Here is a 19,431-nt window from a genome sequence, read left to right as displayed (position 1 = left end):
AACGGGCTTCTCATTGCGGTGGTTCCTCTTGTTGCGGAGCACGGGCTCTAGGCACACGGGCTTCAGTAGTTGTGGCACGTGGGCTCAGTAGTTGTGGCTTGTGGGCTCTAGAACGCAGGCTCAGTAGTTGTGGCACATGGGCTTAGTTGCTCTGCGGTATGTGGGATCTTCCCGGACCAGGGCTCGAACCCGTGTCCCCTGCATTGGCAGGCGGATTCCTAACCACTGTGCCACCAGGGAAGCCCAATATGCCTGTTTTTGGAGTGTTCACTTGCAATAATGCTTACAATGCTGATGATAACAATCACTTTTATCAATCACTTTATTATGTACCAGATACTAATTCTAATTGCTTTACATGTATCAACTTATTTAATGCTCACGACAGTCCTATGAGAGAAGTATTCTTATTACCTCTTCTATCCCTCCACTCCATTTCCCCATTTAAAGATGAGGAAAACACAGAGAGGTTAAGACACTTTTTGTGTTCCTTATTCTATTTGGCTGCAGTCTTTCTTCTTAACTTTCTTCTTAATCACCATGCTATACTGCCTCCCAGAAGCTAAATATCACCACTTTATAAAGAGTTCTGCACCTTTTGCAGATGTAAAAGAATCAGCAAATAAGAAAGTCCTATTCCAGGATATTTGCTGGGAAGCTAAATAGGTTTACTCATTAATTAAGAGGTTTTCCCTGGAACACCATTCTCTTGAGGTGTGGTAAATCATTCTAATTATTACCCAATAAAATTACACCTACTATGAGTGGATCTTTGGAGTTGCTTGAGAATAATCAAAGCAATGAATGATCAACTTGTGAATGTTAAGAATACACACTACTGTATTAAGATTCTTCTGTCTCTCTTTTTTCCTGTTTCTTACAGTCAACAAGAAGAAAGAGCAAGAGCAAAGGCTAAAAGAGAAACTGCAAAGGTAATTTTCTCACAAATTCTTATATCATACTCTGACGTTTTTTCTCTACAATAACATTCTAGATATCTCATTAGCATAAATGTTTTCCTGTTTAATTTTTATGGGACAGAGAAAGACAAATATCATATGATATCGCTTACATGTGGAATCTTAAAAAATGGTACAAATGAACCTATGAAACAGAAACAGATGAAATGAAACAGAAATAGAGTCACAGATGTAGAAAACAATCTTATGGTTACCAAAGGGGAAATGGGGGTGGATAAATTGGGAGACTGGAATTGACATATACATACTACTATATGTAAAACAGATTAACTACTAAGAACCTACTATATAGCACAGGGAACTCTACTCAATACTCTGTAATGACCTATATGGGAACAGAATCTAAAAAAGAGTGGATATAGGTATATGTATAACTGATTCACTTTGCTGTACAGCAGAAACTAACAAACACTGTAAATCAACTACACTCCAATAAAAATTAATTTAAAAAATGAATAAATATAACCTTTAACCTGGAAAAAAAAGTCTTAAGTACAAGTTTCCTGAGTGTCAATTTTATTTCATGATAATTCAAAATTTAAGGTTTATTTCATAAAAAGTGGAGTTTAACTTACTTTGTAAGGAATATTTCCCATATTTGGCTTTTCTTAAGATTTCTGTTGTCAGGCACAGGTTATTACTATCAATTTTTACAATTTACTAATTTCAGGTTACATAATTCCTACCTCTTAGCTATTTTAAAGAGAGAGTACAAGATCCCTATCATTCACATTAGTTCAATTTACAAAACAGAGTGCACATATATTATCATATTTGATCTTTGTCAGCACCCAGCTATGGAGGAATACTAGTATTTTCACTTTCAATTATGACTATTAATTAAATCCTTTGACTTTCTAATTATTTTTAATCTACTTCACATTTCTATAATTTTACAATTTTATAAGTAGCAGAGCAAACTCTGTCTTTACATAGATGTAGGATTACTCTCACATAGCCTTACACAAGGTTTACCTTTATTTATTCTATTTCCTAACAACAGCTTCAAAAGTATAAGCCTAATAATTTTGGGGGAAAAGTTGACACAGTTTAAAAGGTTGTCTTTAAACTGATTCATTTTCTCAGTAACTTTCTGTTACCTGGAACCATCTTTTTATTAGTAATTCAGAATTGAAAATTTGTTTTATCCGTAATGTTTGATCAGTTTCTAAATCCTATTAGATTTTTCAAATGGTCTTAGCACATTCCTCCTCCTCTCCACTCCCATTGTTACTCTTCTGTTTCAAATACGCATCCCCCGTCCCTGGACTTTATCAAGTAACTCCCAGAAAGATGTCAGTTTCTCCAGGCATCATACTTTCATATTTGTTCTCTCCCCCATATCTTTGTTTCAGATATGTCTTTCTTTTTTTTTTTTTTTAATAGATCCTTATTGGAGTATAATTGCTTCACAATACTGTGTTAGTTTCTGTTGTACAACAAAGTGAATCAGCCATATGCATACATATGTCCCCATATCCCCGCCCTCTTGAGCCTCCCTCCCACCCTCCCTATCCCACCCCTCTAGGTCATCGCAAAGCACAGAGCTGATCTCCCTGTGCTATGCCGCTGCTTCACACTAGCTAAACTATTTTACATTCGGTAGTGTATATATGTCAATGCTACTTTCACTTCACCCCAGCTTCCCCCTTCCACCCTGTGTCCTCAAGTCCATTCTCTATGTCTACATCTTTATTCCTGCCCTGCAACGAAGTTCATCAGTACCATTTTTTTTTTTTTAGATTCCATATATATATGCGTTAGCATCAGTATTTGTTTTTCTCTTTCTGACTTACTTCACTCTGTATGACAGACTCTAGGTCCATCCACCTCACTACAAATAACTCAATTTCATTTATTTTTATGGCTGAGTAATATTCCATTGTATATATGTGCCACATCTTCTTTATACATTCATCTGTCGATGGACACTTAGGTTGCTTCCATGTCCTGGCTATTGTAAATAGTGCTGCAATGAACATTGTGGTAAATGTCTCTTTTTGAATTGTGGTTTTCTCGGGGTATATGCCCAGTAGTGGGATTGCTGGGTCGCATGATAGTTCTATTTTTAGTTTTTCAAGGTACCTCCATACTGTTCTCCATAGTGGTTGTATTAATTTACATTCCCACCAACAGTGCACGAGGGTTCCCTTTTTACCACACCCTTTCCAGCATTTATTGTTTCTAGATTTTTTGATAATGGCCATTCTGACTGGCATGAGGTGATACCTCATTGTAGTTTTGATTTGCATTTCTCTAATAATTACTGATGTTGAGCATCTTTTCATGTGCCTCTTGGCCATCTGCATGTCTTCCTTGGTGAAATGTCTATGTCTTCCGCCCATTTTTAAACTGGATTGTTTGTTTTTTTGATATTGAGCTCCATGAGCTCTTTGTATATTTTGGAGATTAACCCTTTGTCTGTTGTTTCATTTGCAAATACTTTCTCCCATTCTGAGGGTTGTCTTTTTGTCTTGTTTATGGTTTCCTTTGCTGTGCAAATGCTTTTAAGTTTAGTTAAGTCCCATTTATTTATTTTTGTTTTTATTTCCAATACTCTAGGAGGTTGGTCAAAAAAGATCTTGCTGTGGTTTATGTTATAGAGTGTTTTTCGTATGTTTTCCTCTAATAGTTTTATAGTGTCTGGTCTTATATTTAAGTCTTTAATCCATTTGGAGTTTATTTTTGTGTAGTGGTAGGTAGTGTTCTAATTTCATTCTTTTACATGTAGCTGTCCAGTTTTCCCAGCACCACTTATTGAAGAGGCTGTCTTTCCTCCATTGTATGTTCTTGCCTCCTGTGTTGTAAATTAGGTGCCCATATGTGCGTGGGTTTATCTCTGGGCATTCTATCCTGTACCACTGATCTATATTTCTATTTTTGTGCCAGTACCATACTGTCTTGATAACTGTAGCTTTGTGGTATAGTTTGAAGGCAGGGAGCCTGATTCCTCCAACTCCATTTTTCTTTCTCAAGATTGCTTTGGCTATTTGGGGTCTTTTGTGTTTCCATACAAATTGTAAAATTTTTTGTTCTAATTCTGTGAAGAATGCCACTGGTAGTTTGATTGATAGGGATTGCACTGAATCTGTAGATTGCTTTGGGTAGTATAGTCATTTTCACAATATTGATTCTTCCAATCCAAGAACATGGTATATTTCTCCATCTGTTTTTGTCATCTTTGATATTTTTCATTAGTGTTTTATAGTTTTCTGAGTACAAGTCTTTTGCCTCCTTAGGCAGGTTTATTACTAGATAAGTTTATTCTTTTTGTTGCAGTGGTAAATGGGAGTGTTTCCTTAATTTCTCTTTCTGATTTTTCATTGTTGGTGTATAGAAATGCCAGAGATTTCTGTGCATTAATTTTGTACCCTGCAACCTTACCAAATTCATTGCTTAGTTCTAATAGTGTTCTGGTGGCATCTTTAGGATTTTCTATGTATAGTATCATGTCATCTGCAAACAGTGACAGTTTTATTTGTATTCCTTGTATCAGTTTTATTTGTATTCCTTTTAGTTCTTTTTTTCCCTCTGATTGCCATGGCTAGGACTTCCAAAACTATGTTGAATAAGAGTGGCGAGAGTGGACATCCTTGTCTTGTTCCTGATCTTGGTGGAAATGTTTTCAGTTTTTCACCATTGAGTATGATGCTTGCTGTGGGTTTGTCATATATGGCCTTTATTATGTTGAGATAGGTTCCCTCTATGCCCATTTTCTGGAGAGTTTTTATCATAAATGGGTGTTGAATTTTGTCAAAAGCTTTTTCTGCACCTATTGAGATGATCATATGGTTTTTATTCCTTAATTTGTTAATGTGCTGTACCACACTGATTGATTTGCGTATATTGACGAATCCTTGCATCCCTGGGATAAATCCCACTGGATCATGGTGTATGATACTTTTAATGTGCTGTTGGATTCTGTTTGCTAGTATTTTGTTGAGGATTTTTGCATCTATGTTCATCAGTGATATTGGTCTATAGTTTTCTTTTTTTGTGATATCTTTTTCTGGTTTTGGTATCAGGGTGATGGTGGCTTCGTAGAATGAATTTGGGAGTGCTTCTCCCACTGCAATTTTTTGAAAGAGTTTGAGAAGGATGGGTGTTAGCTCTTCTCTAAATGTTGGACAGAATACACCTGTGAAGCCATCTGGTCCTGGACTTTTGTTTGTTGGAAGATTTTAAATTACGGTTTCAATTTCATTACTGTTTATATTGATAGGTCTGTTTATATTTTCTAATTCTTCCTGGGTCAGTCTTGGAAAATTGTACTGTACCAAGAATTTGCCCATTTCTTCGTGGTTGTCCATTTTATTGGCATATAGTTGTTTGTAGTAGTCTCTTATAATCCTTTGTATTTCTGCAGTGTCGGTTGTGATTTCTCCTTTTTCATTTCTAATTTACTGATTTGCATCCTCTCCCTTTTTTTCTTGATGAGTCTGGCTAAGGGTTTATCAATTTTGTTATCTTCTCAAAGAACCAGCTTTTAGTTTTATTGATTTTTCCTATTGTTTTCTTCATTTCTATTTCATTTATTTCTGCTCTGATCTTTACGATTTCTTTTCTTCTACTGACTTTGGGTTTTCTTTGTTCTTCTTTCTCTAGTTGTTTTAAGTGTAGGTTTAGATTGTTTACTTAAGATTTTTCTTGTTTCTTGAGGTGAGATTGAATGCTATAAACTTCCCTCTTGGAACTGATTTTGCTGCGTCCCATAGGTTTTGGGTCATCGTGTTTTCCTTGTCATTTGTTTCTATGTATTTTTAAATTTCTTCTTTGATTTCTTCAGTGATCTCTTGGTTATTTAGTAGCACACTTTTTAGCCTCCATGTATTTGTGGTTTTTACAGTCTTTTTCCTTTAATTGATTTCCAATCTCATAACATTGTAGTCAGAAAAGATGCTTGATACCATTTCAATTTTCTTAAATTTTCTGAGGCTTTATTTGTGACCTAAGATGTGATCTATCCTGGAGAATGTTGTGTGTGCACTTGAAAAGAAAGTGTATTCTGCCACTTTTGGGTGGAATGTTCTGTAAAAATCAATTAAATCTATCTGGTCTATTGTGTCATTTAAAGTTTGTGCTTCCTTATTTATTTTCTGTTTGGATGATCTGTCCATTGGTGTAAGTGGGGTATTAAAGCCCCCTACTATTATTGTGTCACTGTCGATTTCTCTTTTCATGGTTGTTAGCATTTGCCTTATGTATTGAGGTGCTCCTATGTTGGGTGCATAAACATTTGTAATTGTTCTATCTTCTTCTTGGATTGACCCTTTGATCGTTATGTAGTGTCCCTCCTTGTCTCTTGGAACAGTCTTCATTTTAAAGTCTATTTTATCTGATATGAGTATTGCTACTCCAGCTTTCTTTTGATTTCCATTTGCATGGAATATCTTTTTCCATCCCTTCACTTTCAGTCTGTGTGTGTCCCTAGGTCTGAAGTGGTCTCTTGTAGACAGCATATAGATGGGTCTTGTTTTTGTATCCATTCAGCTAGTCTGTGTCTTTTGGTTGGGGCATTTAAGCCATTTACATTCAAGGTTATTATCAATATGTATGTTCCTATTACCATATTCTTAATTGTTTTGGGTTTGTTTTTGTGGGTCTTTTTCTTCTCTTGTGTTTCCCACCTAGAGAAGCTTCTGTAGCATTTGTTGTAAAGCTGGTTTGGTGGTGCTGAATTCTCTTAGCTTTTGCTTGTCTGAAAAGCTTTTGATTTCTCCGTCAAATCTGAATGAGATCCTTGCTGGGTAGAGTAATCTTGGTTGTAGGTTTTTCTCTTTCATCACTTTAAGTATATCTGGCCACTCCGTTCTGGCCTGCAGAGTTTATGCTGCAAAATCAGCTGATAACCTTCTGGGGATTCCTTTGTATGTTATTTTTTGTTTTCCCCTTGCTGTTTTTAATATTTTCTCTTTGAATTTAATTTTTGTTAGTTTGATTAATATGTGCCTTGGTGTGTTTTTCCTAGGGTTTATCCTGTATGTATACTCTGTTTTACCAGGAAGCTTCCCCTTTCAGGCCTGTTGAATCTCCTCACCTTGATCTTTCCTAGCCTTTATAGATAGTGATGTGCAACACATCATAAACATATATATTTTATATTGGTCTCCACCAATTTTATCAGCCTTCTTCTGCACCAATATTTACGTACCCTCAAAAGAATGTTGATGGTAAATATTTACACATCCACTATAGTGACATCACAATTCTGAGTCTGTGATAGAAGCCTTTTATTTTTTTGAATTTATTTATTTATTTATTTTGGGCTGCATTGGGTCTTTGTTGCTGCACACGGGCTTTCTCTAGTTGCAGCGAGTGGGGGGGCTACTCTTCGTTGTGGTGCGCGGGCTTCTCATTGCAGTGGCTTCTCTTCTCTTGTTGCGGAGCACAAGCTCTAGTTGTGCAGGCTTCAGTAGTCGTGGCATGTGGGCTCAGTAGTTGTGGCGCACGAGCTTAGTTGCTCCGTGGTATGTGGCATCTTCCCAGTCCAGGGCTCGAACCTGTGTCCCCTGCATTGGCAGGTGGATTCTTAACCACTGCGCCACCAGGGAAGCCCCGATAGAAGACTTTTAAACGCTTACTGACTTACTGCTACATGTAATCACTTTTCTTTTTACTTCCTACTCTGCATTACTTATTCTTCATAATAGACAAAAGTGTAGGGAGGGTAGGAAACCACTCTGAGAACATATTTTCTTCATTTTCCAGGAACTCTGCCATGAATGTCTCTGCTTTTTCTAGCTTCTAGAGGCCGTTCATGTTCCTTGGCTCCTGGACTGTTTCCATCGTCTTCAAGGCCAACAACATTGCATCTCTAATTGTTCTTCTGTAGTCATTATCTCCCTCTCTCCTGTCTTTCTCTTCCAGTTTTAAGGACTGACCCTTTTGATTTCATTGGGCACACTAGGATAATCCAGGATAATATCCCTATCTCTAGGTCCTTAACTTTATCACATCTGCAAAGTCCCCTCTACCCTGCAATATATTCACAGGTCCTGGGTATCAGGACTTGGACAAATTTGTGGGCAGGAGCTATTATTCTGCCAACCACAAATTGCTTTACAAAAGGGACAATAAATCATTCTTTTTTGTATCTCTCACAGTGCCTAGCCCGGAATAGTATTCGAATAAATTGAAGGTTTTATAATTAGATAAGTGACAGCAATCTTATATTCCAAACAATGTGTGACCTAGGCCTCTGAAAAGCGTCTTGGCTAATACTGACCTTCTGCATCATCTTCTTGATGCATCCATTATGTTTGGGACATTATATCATAGTTTTCAAAGGGGTAATGTGGAGGAAGCTTTCAATATTTAGTTACCTGATTCTTAAACCCTCCCTCACTTGGCAGGAGCTGTGCAGTGAATACCGTAACTATGTGAGGAACGGACATCTTCCCTGCACCAGAGAGAATGACCCCATCCAGGGCCCAGATGGCAAAATCCATGGCAACACCTGCTCCATGTGTGAGGCCTTCTTGTGAGTAGAGCTGCAGTCACTGCTCCTGCTGAGTGTCGGAGAAGACAGGCCTGTGGTGGGCGACAGAGATGATATTGAAGGTTTTTTTCTAGGAGGCAGACGGCTACCTTTGCACTGAGTTTGGGGATTTACTCTTACAAAGCCATATACTTGGTGTATTTCTTTGTAGTGTTCTCAGTGTTCTGAAAGGTACCTGGATTGCCATTAAGGGAGGACCATGTGCTAAGAGGAAACTCCTCCAGAGATAATGACATATAAGGATTGGAATTTTTGTTCTCTGCATACATACTGTCATGAATAATCCAAAGACGTAATCACTGGGTGCTAGCAAATTAAAAATTTGCTAATATTTAGTCATTTTTTTTTAAGTATCCTAGTTGCTTTCTGAGGAGAAGGCCGATATCTTTGTTTTCCAAAAGAAACAGAGTAGTGAAAATTTATTTACTGGTTGGCCATGGCGTATGTGTCTTATTCTTTAAGCAACACTAAAAACAAGAAGAACAATATGGAGAGGTGTACATTTACCTTTCTACTCCCAAGCTAAGTTGGTATAGGGGTAGATGTAATGGAATATATCTATCAAGAGAGATTCCCCTTTAGGATAATATGTATTGGGTACTAGGAATGATTGTCCCCCCTGCCTTTCTCTTACAGCCAGCAAGAAGCAAAAGAAAAAGAAGCTGAATCCAGAAGAGCTAAGAGAGAAGCTGAAAAGGTAGTTATCTTGGAAGCGTCATACCACAATGCGGTTTTTCAGTTTCTCTTTAAAAATAACTCATGGATTCACTGAAGGCCTATGTGAGAGAACTCAAGGTTTAGTTAGTCCAGGGGTTGATAAAATTTTCTTCAAGGGCCAGACAGTAGATATTTTAGGTTGTGACCATTCAGTCTCTGTCACAACTACTCAACTCTGCTATTGTAGCTCTAAAACAGCCATGGATGATATGCAGATACATGGGCATGGCTGTGTTCCAATGAAACTTTACTTACACAAAAAAGGTGCTAGGCCAGATTTTGCTCACGGGCCAAAGTTTGCAAACCTCTGATTTACTCCATGCCCTATTTTTAAATGAAGATTTAAAATCCAGAAGGAGGAAGAACTTGCTTACAAAGGTAGTGAGACTATTGGTATCAGAATCTTCATATTTTTTCAAAGTTCTCACAGTTGCAAAACAGGAACAACAGAATTCAAACTTAGACTTCCTGACACCAAATCTAGCATTATTCCTAACACACTATGTAGCTTTGGATGAGCACATTTGGTCAAACTAGGTGTGTTCCTTGCTTTAACTTTAATTATCTCTGGTGTCAGCAGTTGGCAGAAAAATAGAAGAGCAACTTTCCCCAATAATATTTTCTTGGTTTCAAAATGACTGACTCCAGGTAGATTTTTCCAGGTTTGTGCATATTTCCTTGCCCCCATCAAAAACTATTGATATTAAAAATAATCTCTAATGAAGTATCACTTGGAATTCTGTATGATTGGTTTGTTTACAGTTATTTTTCCCACAATTGTGAGCCTGAATTTAAAAATAAATGAGTAGCTCATATGCTTCCCTTTTCAACATCAATAAGAAAATATTCTTCAGTATCAGACAATTTCTGATTTCACATTAGCTACTACCCATAAACTATCCTCTCATAGCATATTTCTTTTGCTAAATATGACCAGTTAGGGAATCAGGCAGTGAACCTTGAAGGAAAGCTAGGAAAAAACTCACTCTTGTCCTCACTGAGTTTTGACTTGAACTAAAAAATACAGAAAAAAACACAAATTTAATCTTACTTGCCACCAGTAATTAATTATATGATCTTAAGTGATTTGCTTATTCTATCTCAATTCCTCATAACTCTGAAGCTAAAATTTACTGAGTACTTCCTAGATGTCAGTCATTGTAGATATAGTAGATATATATTATTTCACATTATTCTCATAACAATTCAGCACATATATTGAATACTTAATACATATTGGCCATTATTATTTTAACTGTGTGGAATAGATACTATCATTATTTCCATTTTATAGAAGAGGTAACTGAGGCACAGAGAGGCAAGACCCCTTCATCCAAGGTTTCTTGGTGACAGAGTGGAATTCTAACTAATGATATTATATAGCTGTCAACATATTGGGCTTGTCTGGACATACCTGGAATATTATGTTAAATTCTTTAGGAAAGGGGAAGAATTAAGAATGCAAAATGGTGCAAATGACTGAAACAGATTGGAACAGAATGACTGAAGTATCTGGGGATGCTTTGCTCTTGGAAAAGAACATAGGGAGCTATGGAGAAGGACAAGAAAGCTTTCTCCAAATATTTGAAGAACTCTCCGTGTGCAGGAAGAAAAATATCCTCAGTTTTTCTGAGGGAAGTAAAATATGTTGACTTTGCTTACCGGTTTGAAAGAACGTATTCATCCTATGCAGTGACATCTTAGAAAAATAAAACTCTAAGAATAAGGATCCTATAGGATTGATTAGAGATATTTTCCAAGATCCTCCCAAAGTAGCACTATGGCTAATCTGTGGGAATGATCTAAGAAATTTTGGAATGAACTACCTGGAGGGTAACGAACTCATCACTGCAGGTGTTCCAGTGCAAATTAGACCACTTCTTGGCAGGCATGACATAAAGGGGATTGAGACACAGTACAGATGGTTGCACCAGGTGAACTTCAAAGTTCTACCTAAACCTTAATTCTTTAAAATTCTATGCCATGTACAGTGTTTTTATTGCGTTATAATATAACAGAGAGGGACAATAAAATCTTGACTAAGGACTGTGACCAGTCTGCAGAGAACCCAGTTTATTAAGAGGTTCTTGCTTGTGTGTGACTACAGGTTCAGTCTGGATTTGGAGGCTGTACCTCAAGGAAAAAGAAACAGAAACCTCTTTTTAAGTCCTGTGTGCTTACTAGGAATTGAACAAAACAACTGCCAGAAAGAAACATTCATAGGTCATTTTCTTTTTTTTTTCCAGGAAGCACTTAGTAGGGACCCAACAAAGTAATTTCCAAGAAAATACCCAAGCTCTTGCCTTTTCTCCTCCTTTTAGGATACATGCAGTGAATTTCGGAGCCTTCTGAAAAATGGAAGTCTTTTCTGCACTCGAGAAAATGATCCTGTGCGTGGCCCAGATGGCAAGACCCATGGCAACAAGTGCTCCATGTGCAAAGAAGTCTTGTGAGTGCACAGATGAAGCCCATGCTGTGGGTGGCAGAGCCGGGAGGCAAAGAGCTGGGAAGATAATATAGATTGTGTTTGTCCTTTCCTTACATGTAAAAGTGACAAATGATGATCTGTAAAGCATTTTGAGGTGAATCTTTACAGAGGCTAAGATTCACAATTCTAGAAATAGGCAATAGATGACTAAGTTATTACACTACATTCTCCATTAGTTCTGGGGTAGCACCTCACAATGATCACACCATCTTTCTTGATAAAATCCTAAGTCCTTTGCTGTCAGGTGGATCCCTTTTCTGGATTATTTTGTAATCCCCATTGGGAAGAACATACACAGATTTTACTATCAATCTTATGCCTCTACCTGCATTTTTGAAAAAAAAAATCTCACTTTTAGGAAATTAAAAATAGCTTTACACAAAGTTTGGAAGTACACCTAAAATATTTGTCATTAATAGTCATTTGCTGAACATCTACAATGTATAATGTGTATAACGGTTGGTTATACAAAGTTGAATGAAACAGTATTACCAAAAATCATATAGTTCAGTAAGGTATGGGCATAAATTAATATAACACAAAGGAGGACTTGCTAAATGAAAAATGATATATACAATGTGCTATGGTAGTTTAGGAAAGGGAGCATTAATAGAAAGTTTTAAGGAAGAATAGAACTAGATCCGGTAATTTGGATCATATGTGAACAGTATGGGAAGGAATGAGAGGAAGAAGCAACAGCACAGGTAAAATCTAAAATTAAAGAAACTGTAGTACGTACATAAAGAGAGCAAGTCATTTTAGTTTAGTTAGAGCTTACCCACTTCACCAACTTTGAATGCCAGATCATGGATTTTGAAGTCAATTCTATATACAGTGGCAAGCTGCTAAAATTTTTCAGCTAGGAGAGTAAGTGGCGTAAATATGGTTCCTTTTGGAAGATTCATATGTCAGCAGTAAAAAGGAGAAAAGAGGAAGGGACTAAAATTCAGAATACCGCTGGTGGTAGTAGGGGATTACAGTAATCCAGTGAGAGGTAACTAGAGCAAGGGAGCAAGAATAGAAGGTGAGTGGGTCAACACAGGAGACACTGTGAGAGTGAAACCGGTGTCCTGTGGCAACAGCTATGTGAGCTGAAGGAGAGGGAGCAGTTAGGGATGGCTCCAATGTTTTGTTCTTTGTGAAAGAGAATCCAGGAGGAAGAACACATTTGGCAGAGAAGATAATTATCTTGGGACCTTTTGAACATGAGGTATTTGAGAGAAATCCAGCTGGAGGTGCACATGAGCATTTACAAAATGCTAATTAATTGCTCACCTAGTCTTGCTTGAGGTTATGTAAACGCTGGTTTTCTTCTCCTGCGATGAGAGCTCTTTCAGGCAAAAGGATGCGACATAATTCATCTTTCTATTGATATTTTCAAAGAAGAGGGCCTGCAGTGTAATAGGTGTTCAATAAATGCTGGTGAATTCCATACAAATCTAATTTGGTCATATGATGAGAAACTCACAGAAATGCATTCCACTCTCTGTAATCTATTATTCCCTACCTCCCACTTTCCAATTTCCAGCCAGAAAGAAGATGAAGAAAGAAAGAGAAAAGAAAAGAAACATCAGAGAAACACTGCAGAGCATGGTTCCAAACATTTCGCAAAAGGGAAAGCTCAGGTGAGAGCAGCCTCTAATTTCCATCACCAGAGTGGGCTCAACTCAATGGCACTGGGACCCCGGCAGACCCTATGGTCAAAGGCTACGAATGTATGTAGTGCTGAGTTGGAAAGCATCCTTGGAAGGACAGGGGATTTTCCCCTTAAGACTGTAGAGTAATATCTGAGCAATTTTTAGTTTCTCTAGGGCTCACTTTGACTTCTTTAAACTTGGAAATAATTAACATGAATACCAGATCCCAGTCTCTTGACTCCTCTGTATATCATCTAGCTTTCAGGCCAATAAATGATCCTAGGAGAGTAAGTGGTATAAATGTGGAGATGTTCCACAGCAGCATCACGTGCTCTTCATTTCCTTTCATTATTCTCTCTTTCCCTGAATGGAGCCGCTTTTTGGAGGTATATTTTCCATTGTTCCCGGCAGGATAATATGGTGAAAGAGCACAGGTTTTCGAGTCAGGTAGTTTGAGGTATCATCCTACCCATGCCACTTGGACTTGCAAAGCACTGAATAAATCACTTCATCTCTCTCAACTCTAGTTTCTCTTACTTAGCAGTACTCTTATAGGGATACAATAAAATAATTTAGGCAAGTGTTTAGCACATTTCCTGAGACTTCTTTTTTAAGTGTCAGCATGACAATGTTGCATGTAAGCCCACTCCTCAGGCATGTGAACACAACTGCCTGAGATCACAGCCACCTTATTTCTATTCTTATGACCTGGGGATATCAAGACCATCTCTTTGCCTCCAGATCTGACACAGGCCCCCATATCTGCCTTTGATAAATTTTGGCTTTTCTGTTTTTCCATATTTTCTCCTGTAGGAAGCTGAGTTCTCACTCTCAAATGACAGACTTGTTAAGACCCTTTTTCTATCTTCATAATTTGCTCAAGCCTGTCTTCCTTGGCATTTTGCATGATTCTGTGCTTTCTCCCAGCACTTCTTTCTCCCTTCTATCTACATCAGAGGTCAGCAAATTTTTTGTTTTTTCCTGTAAAAGGCCAGATAGCAAATATTTTAGGCATTGCGGGTCACACGGTCTCTGTTGCAACTATTCAACTCTGTTGAATAGCCACTGTTGTGGGAAAGCAGCCATAAATAATATTTAAATGAATGAGTGAGGGTGTGTTTCAAGTTTTATATATAAAACGTCATATGTAAGAACAGACAGCAGGACAGATTAGTCCCGTAGGCTATAGTTTGCTTACCCTTGATTTGTGCGATTAAGTCCCAACCAGCTTTATAATTTCCCTTTGTAGAACCTTAAAAGCAACATTACCCATGACAACCGCTGTCTTAGAATATAGATGATTCCAGCCCCTCCTCTCCGGTAGACGGCAATCCTAGAAAGTGCATGCCTTATAAGAGGACATAGACAAGAACTTCTTACTCAAATTATTTAACAAACTTGATAACAATGCAACAGACCAAGTCATCCAAGAGGCCTGCTCTCTTCTTCCCTTTCAGGACCAATGTGCTGAGTATTGGGAACAAATGAAAAATGGAACACTCAGCTGTACTCGGGAGCGTGATCCTGTACGCGATGAAAACGGCAAACCGTACAACAATAAGTGTACCATGTGTAAAGAGAAACTGTAAGTAATTTTCTCAACCTGCGTGTCTAAAAGACAGCCACATATTCCTCCTGAATTAATGGTTATTTCTCATTTGCCTATAGCTCCTTTCGTGAAAACTACCCTTTTTGTTAATTCTCAAATATTATCTCTTTCTCTTGCATCCCCTAAGGAACAATGAGCCCTAGTAAGGGCAGCTAATCAGTGGCTGATTCCTACTCTATTTTCTATCATAATTCTGTGAACTGTAAGTGTCATCATGGTAGATAATTGCTCTTTAGAATACATCATGCCTAAATCCTAAGGAGGGTTTGCAATGGTCATTTGGAATAGTTAACCAACATAGTTTAAGAGGGTTGCTTCTTGTCATATGTATGGGACACATTTATTGCACAATCCAGGGTTTGTTCCTTCTATTTATTTCCTTTTGGTGAATGGTACTGATTGGAGTGCTTAATGATCCAACTCAGCCACTCTTGATTTGTGTTACTGCAGCAAGTAACATAACCACTATTGGTCCCATCTGTATATTGAGGTAGTTTTCTAGGTAACCTGGATGGGTACTTATAGCTCTAAAATTTGATGCATATATCTCAGTGCTATTAATTATGGTATTTAATTGATATGCATTTAATAAGGACTTAATGCTTCTCCACACACATTCTTTTTCTCCTTGAAAAAAAAATCACAATCTTGTGATTGTGGTACTATAGGCCATGTGATAAAATCTAGTTATTCCAAATGCTGCACTTTACAGATGAGAAAAACTGAATTTTTTTTTTCTTTTAAGTACAAGGTCTCATGGGGGAGTGACTTCAGAGCTGAAACTACAATCCAGTTCTTCTGAATACCAGCCTAGTATTTATTCCATGTTATAAAATTCTTTAATAGAAGCAGGGTGGCAGAATGGGGCAGTGCTAGGGTATTAGCATCATATGGTTATTTCAGCTCCGTGTTCTTGGACAGGTTATTTCACTTCCCTAGGCTTTAATCTGCTCACATTTATAGTGGGGGTGGGGCAGCCATAATCATAGTAGCCACATGATGTTTCTTTTGAAAGTTAAATGAGAAAAACTATGTAAAACTCTTAGCACAGTGCCTAGCACAAAGTAGGTGCACAAAAAATGTGAATGGTCACTATTAGCACTGTCATTAGTGTTCAGCAAATAACAGGTGTCACCATTAATAGCAATAAAATAATGACTATTATGATCTCTTACGCTACCCTATGTTGCCCCTTTGCACTCCTCATACTTTGTAGGTATGATGTACATAATTGAGATAGCTCTTCACATATGACTGTTTCTTTCTGCATCACATATTAATAGTGGGTAATTTTGTGAAGGAACAAATGATGATTCTCAGATGCCAACAATTATTAAGATAAAACTTTGCTGATACAATCCATGTCATCTGTGTTATAAGATACTTACCTGGTACTCCAGGTAACAAAATATTTAACAACATAACAAAGTATTTAACAACATAAATCGAATAATTTTACAATCTTTGGAACCCATTCATCTGACAATAAATGGTTTTTGACTGCCTACTAAATAATAGGCACTCTTCACGGACAGGTGCTCTTCAAGTGAACAAGACAAAATTCCTGCCATATGGAACTATAATATAGGAAAGACAGATTATAAACAAAGAAGTAAAAAGCTACATAACAAGACCAGGTGTTGATAAGATAAATAAAGCAGAGTAAGGCAACAGAAAGGGATTGGAGGTGCTACTTTATGGTGTTTGGGGAAAGTCTGACAGGTAAGGGAGACCTGAAAAAGGGAGTGAAATGAGCCAGCTGGCCATCTGAAGGAAGAAAGTTTCAGGCAGAGCAGGAGCCAATGCAAGTTTCTGAAGATATATATGAAATTCTCAAGCTCAGGAAAGAGAGAGGAGGTCATTATGTCTCAAGATTACTGCGTGGAAAATTGCAGAAATTAATTTGGAAAGATCATATAAGGCTTTTTTAGGCCAAGAGGAGGACATTGGATTTTATTCTATGTGTGATCAGAAGCCACTGGAGATTTTTGAGCAGAGCTGTGATTGTAAATTGAATTCCACCAGACTGAATCATTATAGATGGTCTCTTTTTCCTAGTATTTGATTAAAATTTCATGACTTTATATTTGTTTGAATTTTCAGGATACATTTACTACCACTTCCCTATTTCTTATATATGAAAAGGGAGCTCCCTAAAATACACACACACACACACATATTCTTGTTATATACATTCATACACGTTTCTTTTAAGCATAAAGCCAAATGAAACTTTGAAGGAGAAATACGTGTACTACTAGAGTTCTGCAGTATTTGTATCTTGCGCCAACTGCATCAGAATCACCTGGTTTGCTTGTTAAAAATCAGGTTACTGAATCCCAATGTAGATCTTGTCAGTAAAATTGTTGGGATTGACAGTGAATCTGATTTTTAAAATCTCATAGGTGATTCTTAATGTACATGAAAACTTAGGAACCACTGGCATAAATATTTTATCAGAAAGGTGAAAGGTTAAAAAAAAAAACCCCAAAAAACCATGATCCTAAGGTACTTCCTATATCACTTGTCTTCTTTCTATCTTGGGCTCCAATGATATTATAATGAATTGAAATGGTACTATAATAGATTGACCTACAAATGGAGGAATAAGAATGGTGAATTGGTAAGGAATTGAAACCACAACTTATGATAAAAAGGTGAAAGAACTGAGGAAGCCAGACTTGGAGACCTGAAACTTGCCTTTAGATATCTAAAGGATTAATATCAGGAAGAGGTAATGGATTCAGCAGGCTTGCTCTGTGTTTTCCTGAGAATGTGAAGTAAGACTAAAGGATGAAAGCTATAGGCAGATTAATTTGGATACAAATAAAGGAGACTCTGAGATTAACTTGACTTGATCTGCCTAGAATATCTACCTTGTAATGAGGGAGCTTCTTAATAACCAAAGTCACCGTCCATCTGTGAGAGGTGCAGAGAGGTTCTCTGTGAAGGAGGTGGTTTAGTATACATAAACTCTAAGGCCCCTTCCAAATCTGAGTATGTGTCTGCAAGATGACTACTGACTCTTTTCTTCTCCAGGCAAAGAGAAGCAGAGGAAAAAAATAAGACTTCTGGCTACAGATCAAATGGGAATGAATCAGCATTAGGAAAGGTGAATCATTAACTAGGTTTTGGCAAGAATGGTCTTTCTGTAAGTCGTTACTTAACTATCAAAAATGTGGAAAGAGGGTGTCAATGTTGCCAGTCAAGATATTGCCCTTAGAACATCAGAAGTCATCATTAATGGGAATATCCCTGATAACTTTTTCAGTGTAGAAATTTAACAGCAAATGGAAATCTTTTGGTCTAACACTTTATAAAACAGTTTTATAAATAGTAGTTTATTTAAGTATCTCCATAGCCTGGTCAACTAAGTTTTTTTCAACCTCATTTTATAGATGGGGAAAATGAGGTTCAGCTGTTGTAAGAAATTACTACCAACAGTGGTAAAGCAACCCAAATTCATCATCATACATTTCTGGAGTTCAGAAATCCTAAATGGGTCTCACTGTGTTACAGCCAAGGTGTCAGTAGGGCTGCTTTCCTTTTTGGAGGTTCTGGGGAAGATCTATTTCTTTGCCTTTTTTAAAAATTTCTAGAAGTGCCTGCATTCCTTGGCTTGTGGCCATCTTTAAAATCAGCAGAAGCCAGTTGATTTTTTTTTTAAGCTGCATCATTCTGACACTGATTTTCCTGCCTTCCTATTTCACTCATAGGAATCTTTGTGATTACACTGGGCCCACCCAGATAATCCAGGATAATCTCTCCATTCTAAGGTCACCTGGTTAGCAACCTGAATTCCATCTTCAACTTTAATTCCTGCTTGCCATGTGAGGCTACATATTTTCAGGTTCCAGGAATTATAACTTGGACACCTTTGTGGTCCGTTGTAGAGCCTCCCACAGCAAGGTTAAGTGGTTGCCCAACTCCTGAGTCAAAATCTTCCAGTTTTCAAGCTCAGTCATATACTATGTGAAAATAGCCATTTCCAATTTAATCTTTCCTTCTTTTCAGGATATATGTGATGAGTTTAGAAGTCAAATGAAAAATGGACAACTTACTTGCACCCGAGAAAGTGACCCTGTCCAGGGTCCAGATGGCAAGACATATAGCAACAAGTGTGCTATGTGTAAGGAAAAACTGTGAGTTATTTTTCAAAAATGGGCCTTTAATTGTGAGTCTTAAAGGAAATAATCATTTCTCATCAGCCTGAGAAAATGACGGTTATTTTTAAAGCACACCTGAGGTGTTTGTTCACTTCAGTTGAAACGTTTCTTCTCATTTTTTTCTTCAAGGGGAAGGGAAGCAGCCGAAAGAAAAACGAAAGCGCAGGTCTACGTGAGAAACACAGCCGAAAAGAACAATGGAAAAGAGGTAATATATGTTAGATGTGCTTATACTTAAATTTGGATGATTGGTTGCAAGACTGATTCATTCAACAAATACTTAGGGAATGCCTACTCTGTCCCAGTCATTGTGGATATAATGATAAACAAGAAAGA

The 19,431-nt window shown here is 37.4% G+C and overlaps 2 protein-coding genes across 7 annotated transcripts in view; one reads left to right on the top strand and one right to left on the bottom strand.

The window, feature by feature from the left end:
* LOC309657191 (uncharacterized protein) overlaps positions 1-19,431 on the bottom strand; it is a 165,467-nt gene that overhangs the window by 45,986 nt on the left and 100,050 nt on the right. The window contains exons 3-4 of one of the 2 annotated variants that reach the window (XM_082454340.1): positions 12,959-13,074; positions 8,381-8,510 (exon numbers count right to left, since the gene is read on the bottom strand). In XM_082454340.1, the coding sequence (XP_082310466.1) occupies positions 8,477-8,510; positions 12,959-13,074 (150 nt within the window). In that variant the 3' untranslated portion in view covers positions 8,381-8,476. Of the gene's footprint in view, positions 1-8,380; positions 8,511-12,958; positions 13,075-19,431 lie in introns of those variants that run through there. The other variant, XM_082454339.1, reaches the window with a different exon arrangement.
* SPINK5 (serine peptidase inhibitor Kazal type 5) overlaps positions 1-19,431 on the top strand; it is a 74,568-nt gene that overhangs the window by 35,807 nt on the left and 19,330 nt on the right. For all 5 annotated transcript variants that reach the window (XR_014261653.1, XR_014261654.1, XR_014261655.1 and 2 more), the window contains exons 16-24: positions 884-932; positions 8,333-8,460; positions 9,115-9,175; positions 11,517-11,644; positions 13,212-13,308; positions 14,778-14,905; positions 17,969-18,041; positions 18,944-19,071; positions 19,225-19,303. Coding sequence is in view for 2 of the 5 variants with exons in the window: in XM_082454098.1 (XP_082310224.1) it covers positions 884-932; positions 8,333-8,460; positions 9,115-9,175; positions 11,517-11,644; positions 13,212-13,308; positions 14,778-14,905; positions 17,969-18,041; positions 18,944-19,071; positions 19,225-19,303 (871 nt within the window). In the remaining 3 variants the exon portion in view is untranslated. The remainder of the gene's footprint in view (positions 1-883; positions 933-8,332; positions 8,461-9,114; positions 9,176-11,516; positions 11,645-13,211; positions 13,309-14,777; positions 14,906-17,968; positions 18,042-18,943; positions 19,072-19,224; positions 19,304-19,431) is intronic.

Source organism: Balaenoptera physalus (genome assembly GCF_965194825.1).
Source record: "Balaenoptera physalus genome assembly, chromosome: 3".
Lineage (NCBI taxonomy): Eukaryota > Metazoa > Chordata > Mammalia > Artiodactyla > Balaenopteridae > Balaenoptera > Balaenoptera physalus.
The sequence above is the reverse complement of the archived record's forward strand: the minus strand, read 5'-3'. Positions and strand labels throughout refer to the sequence as shown.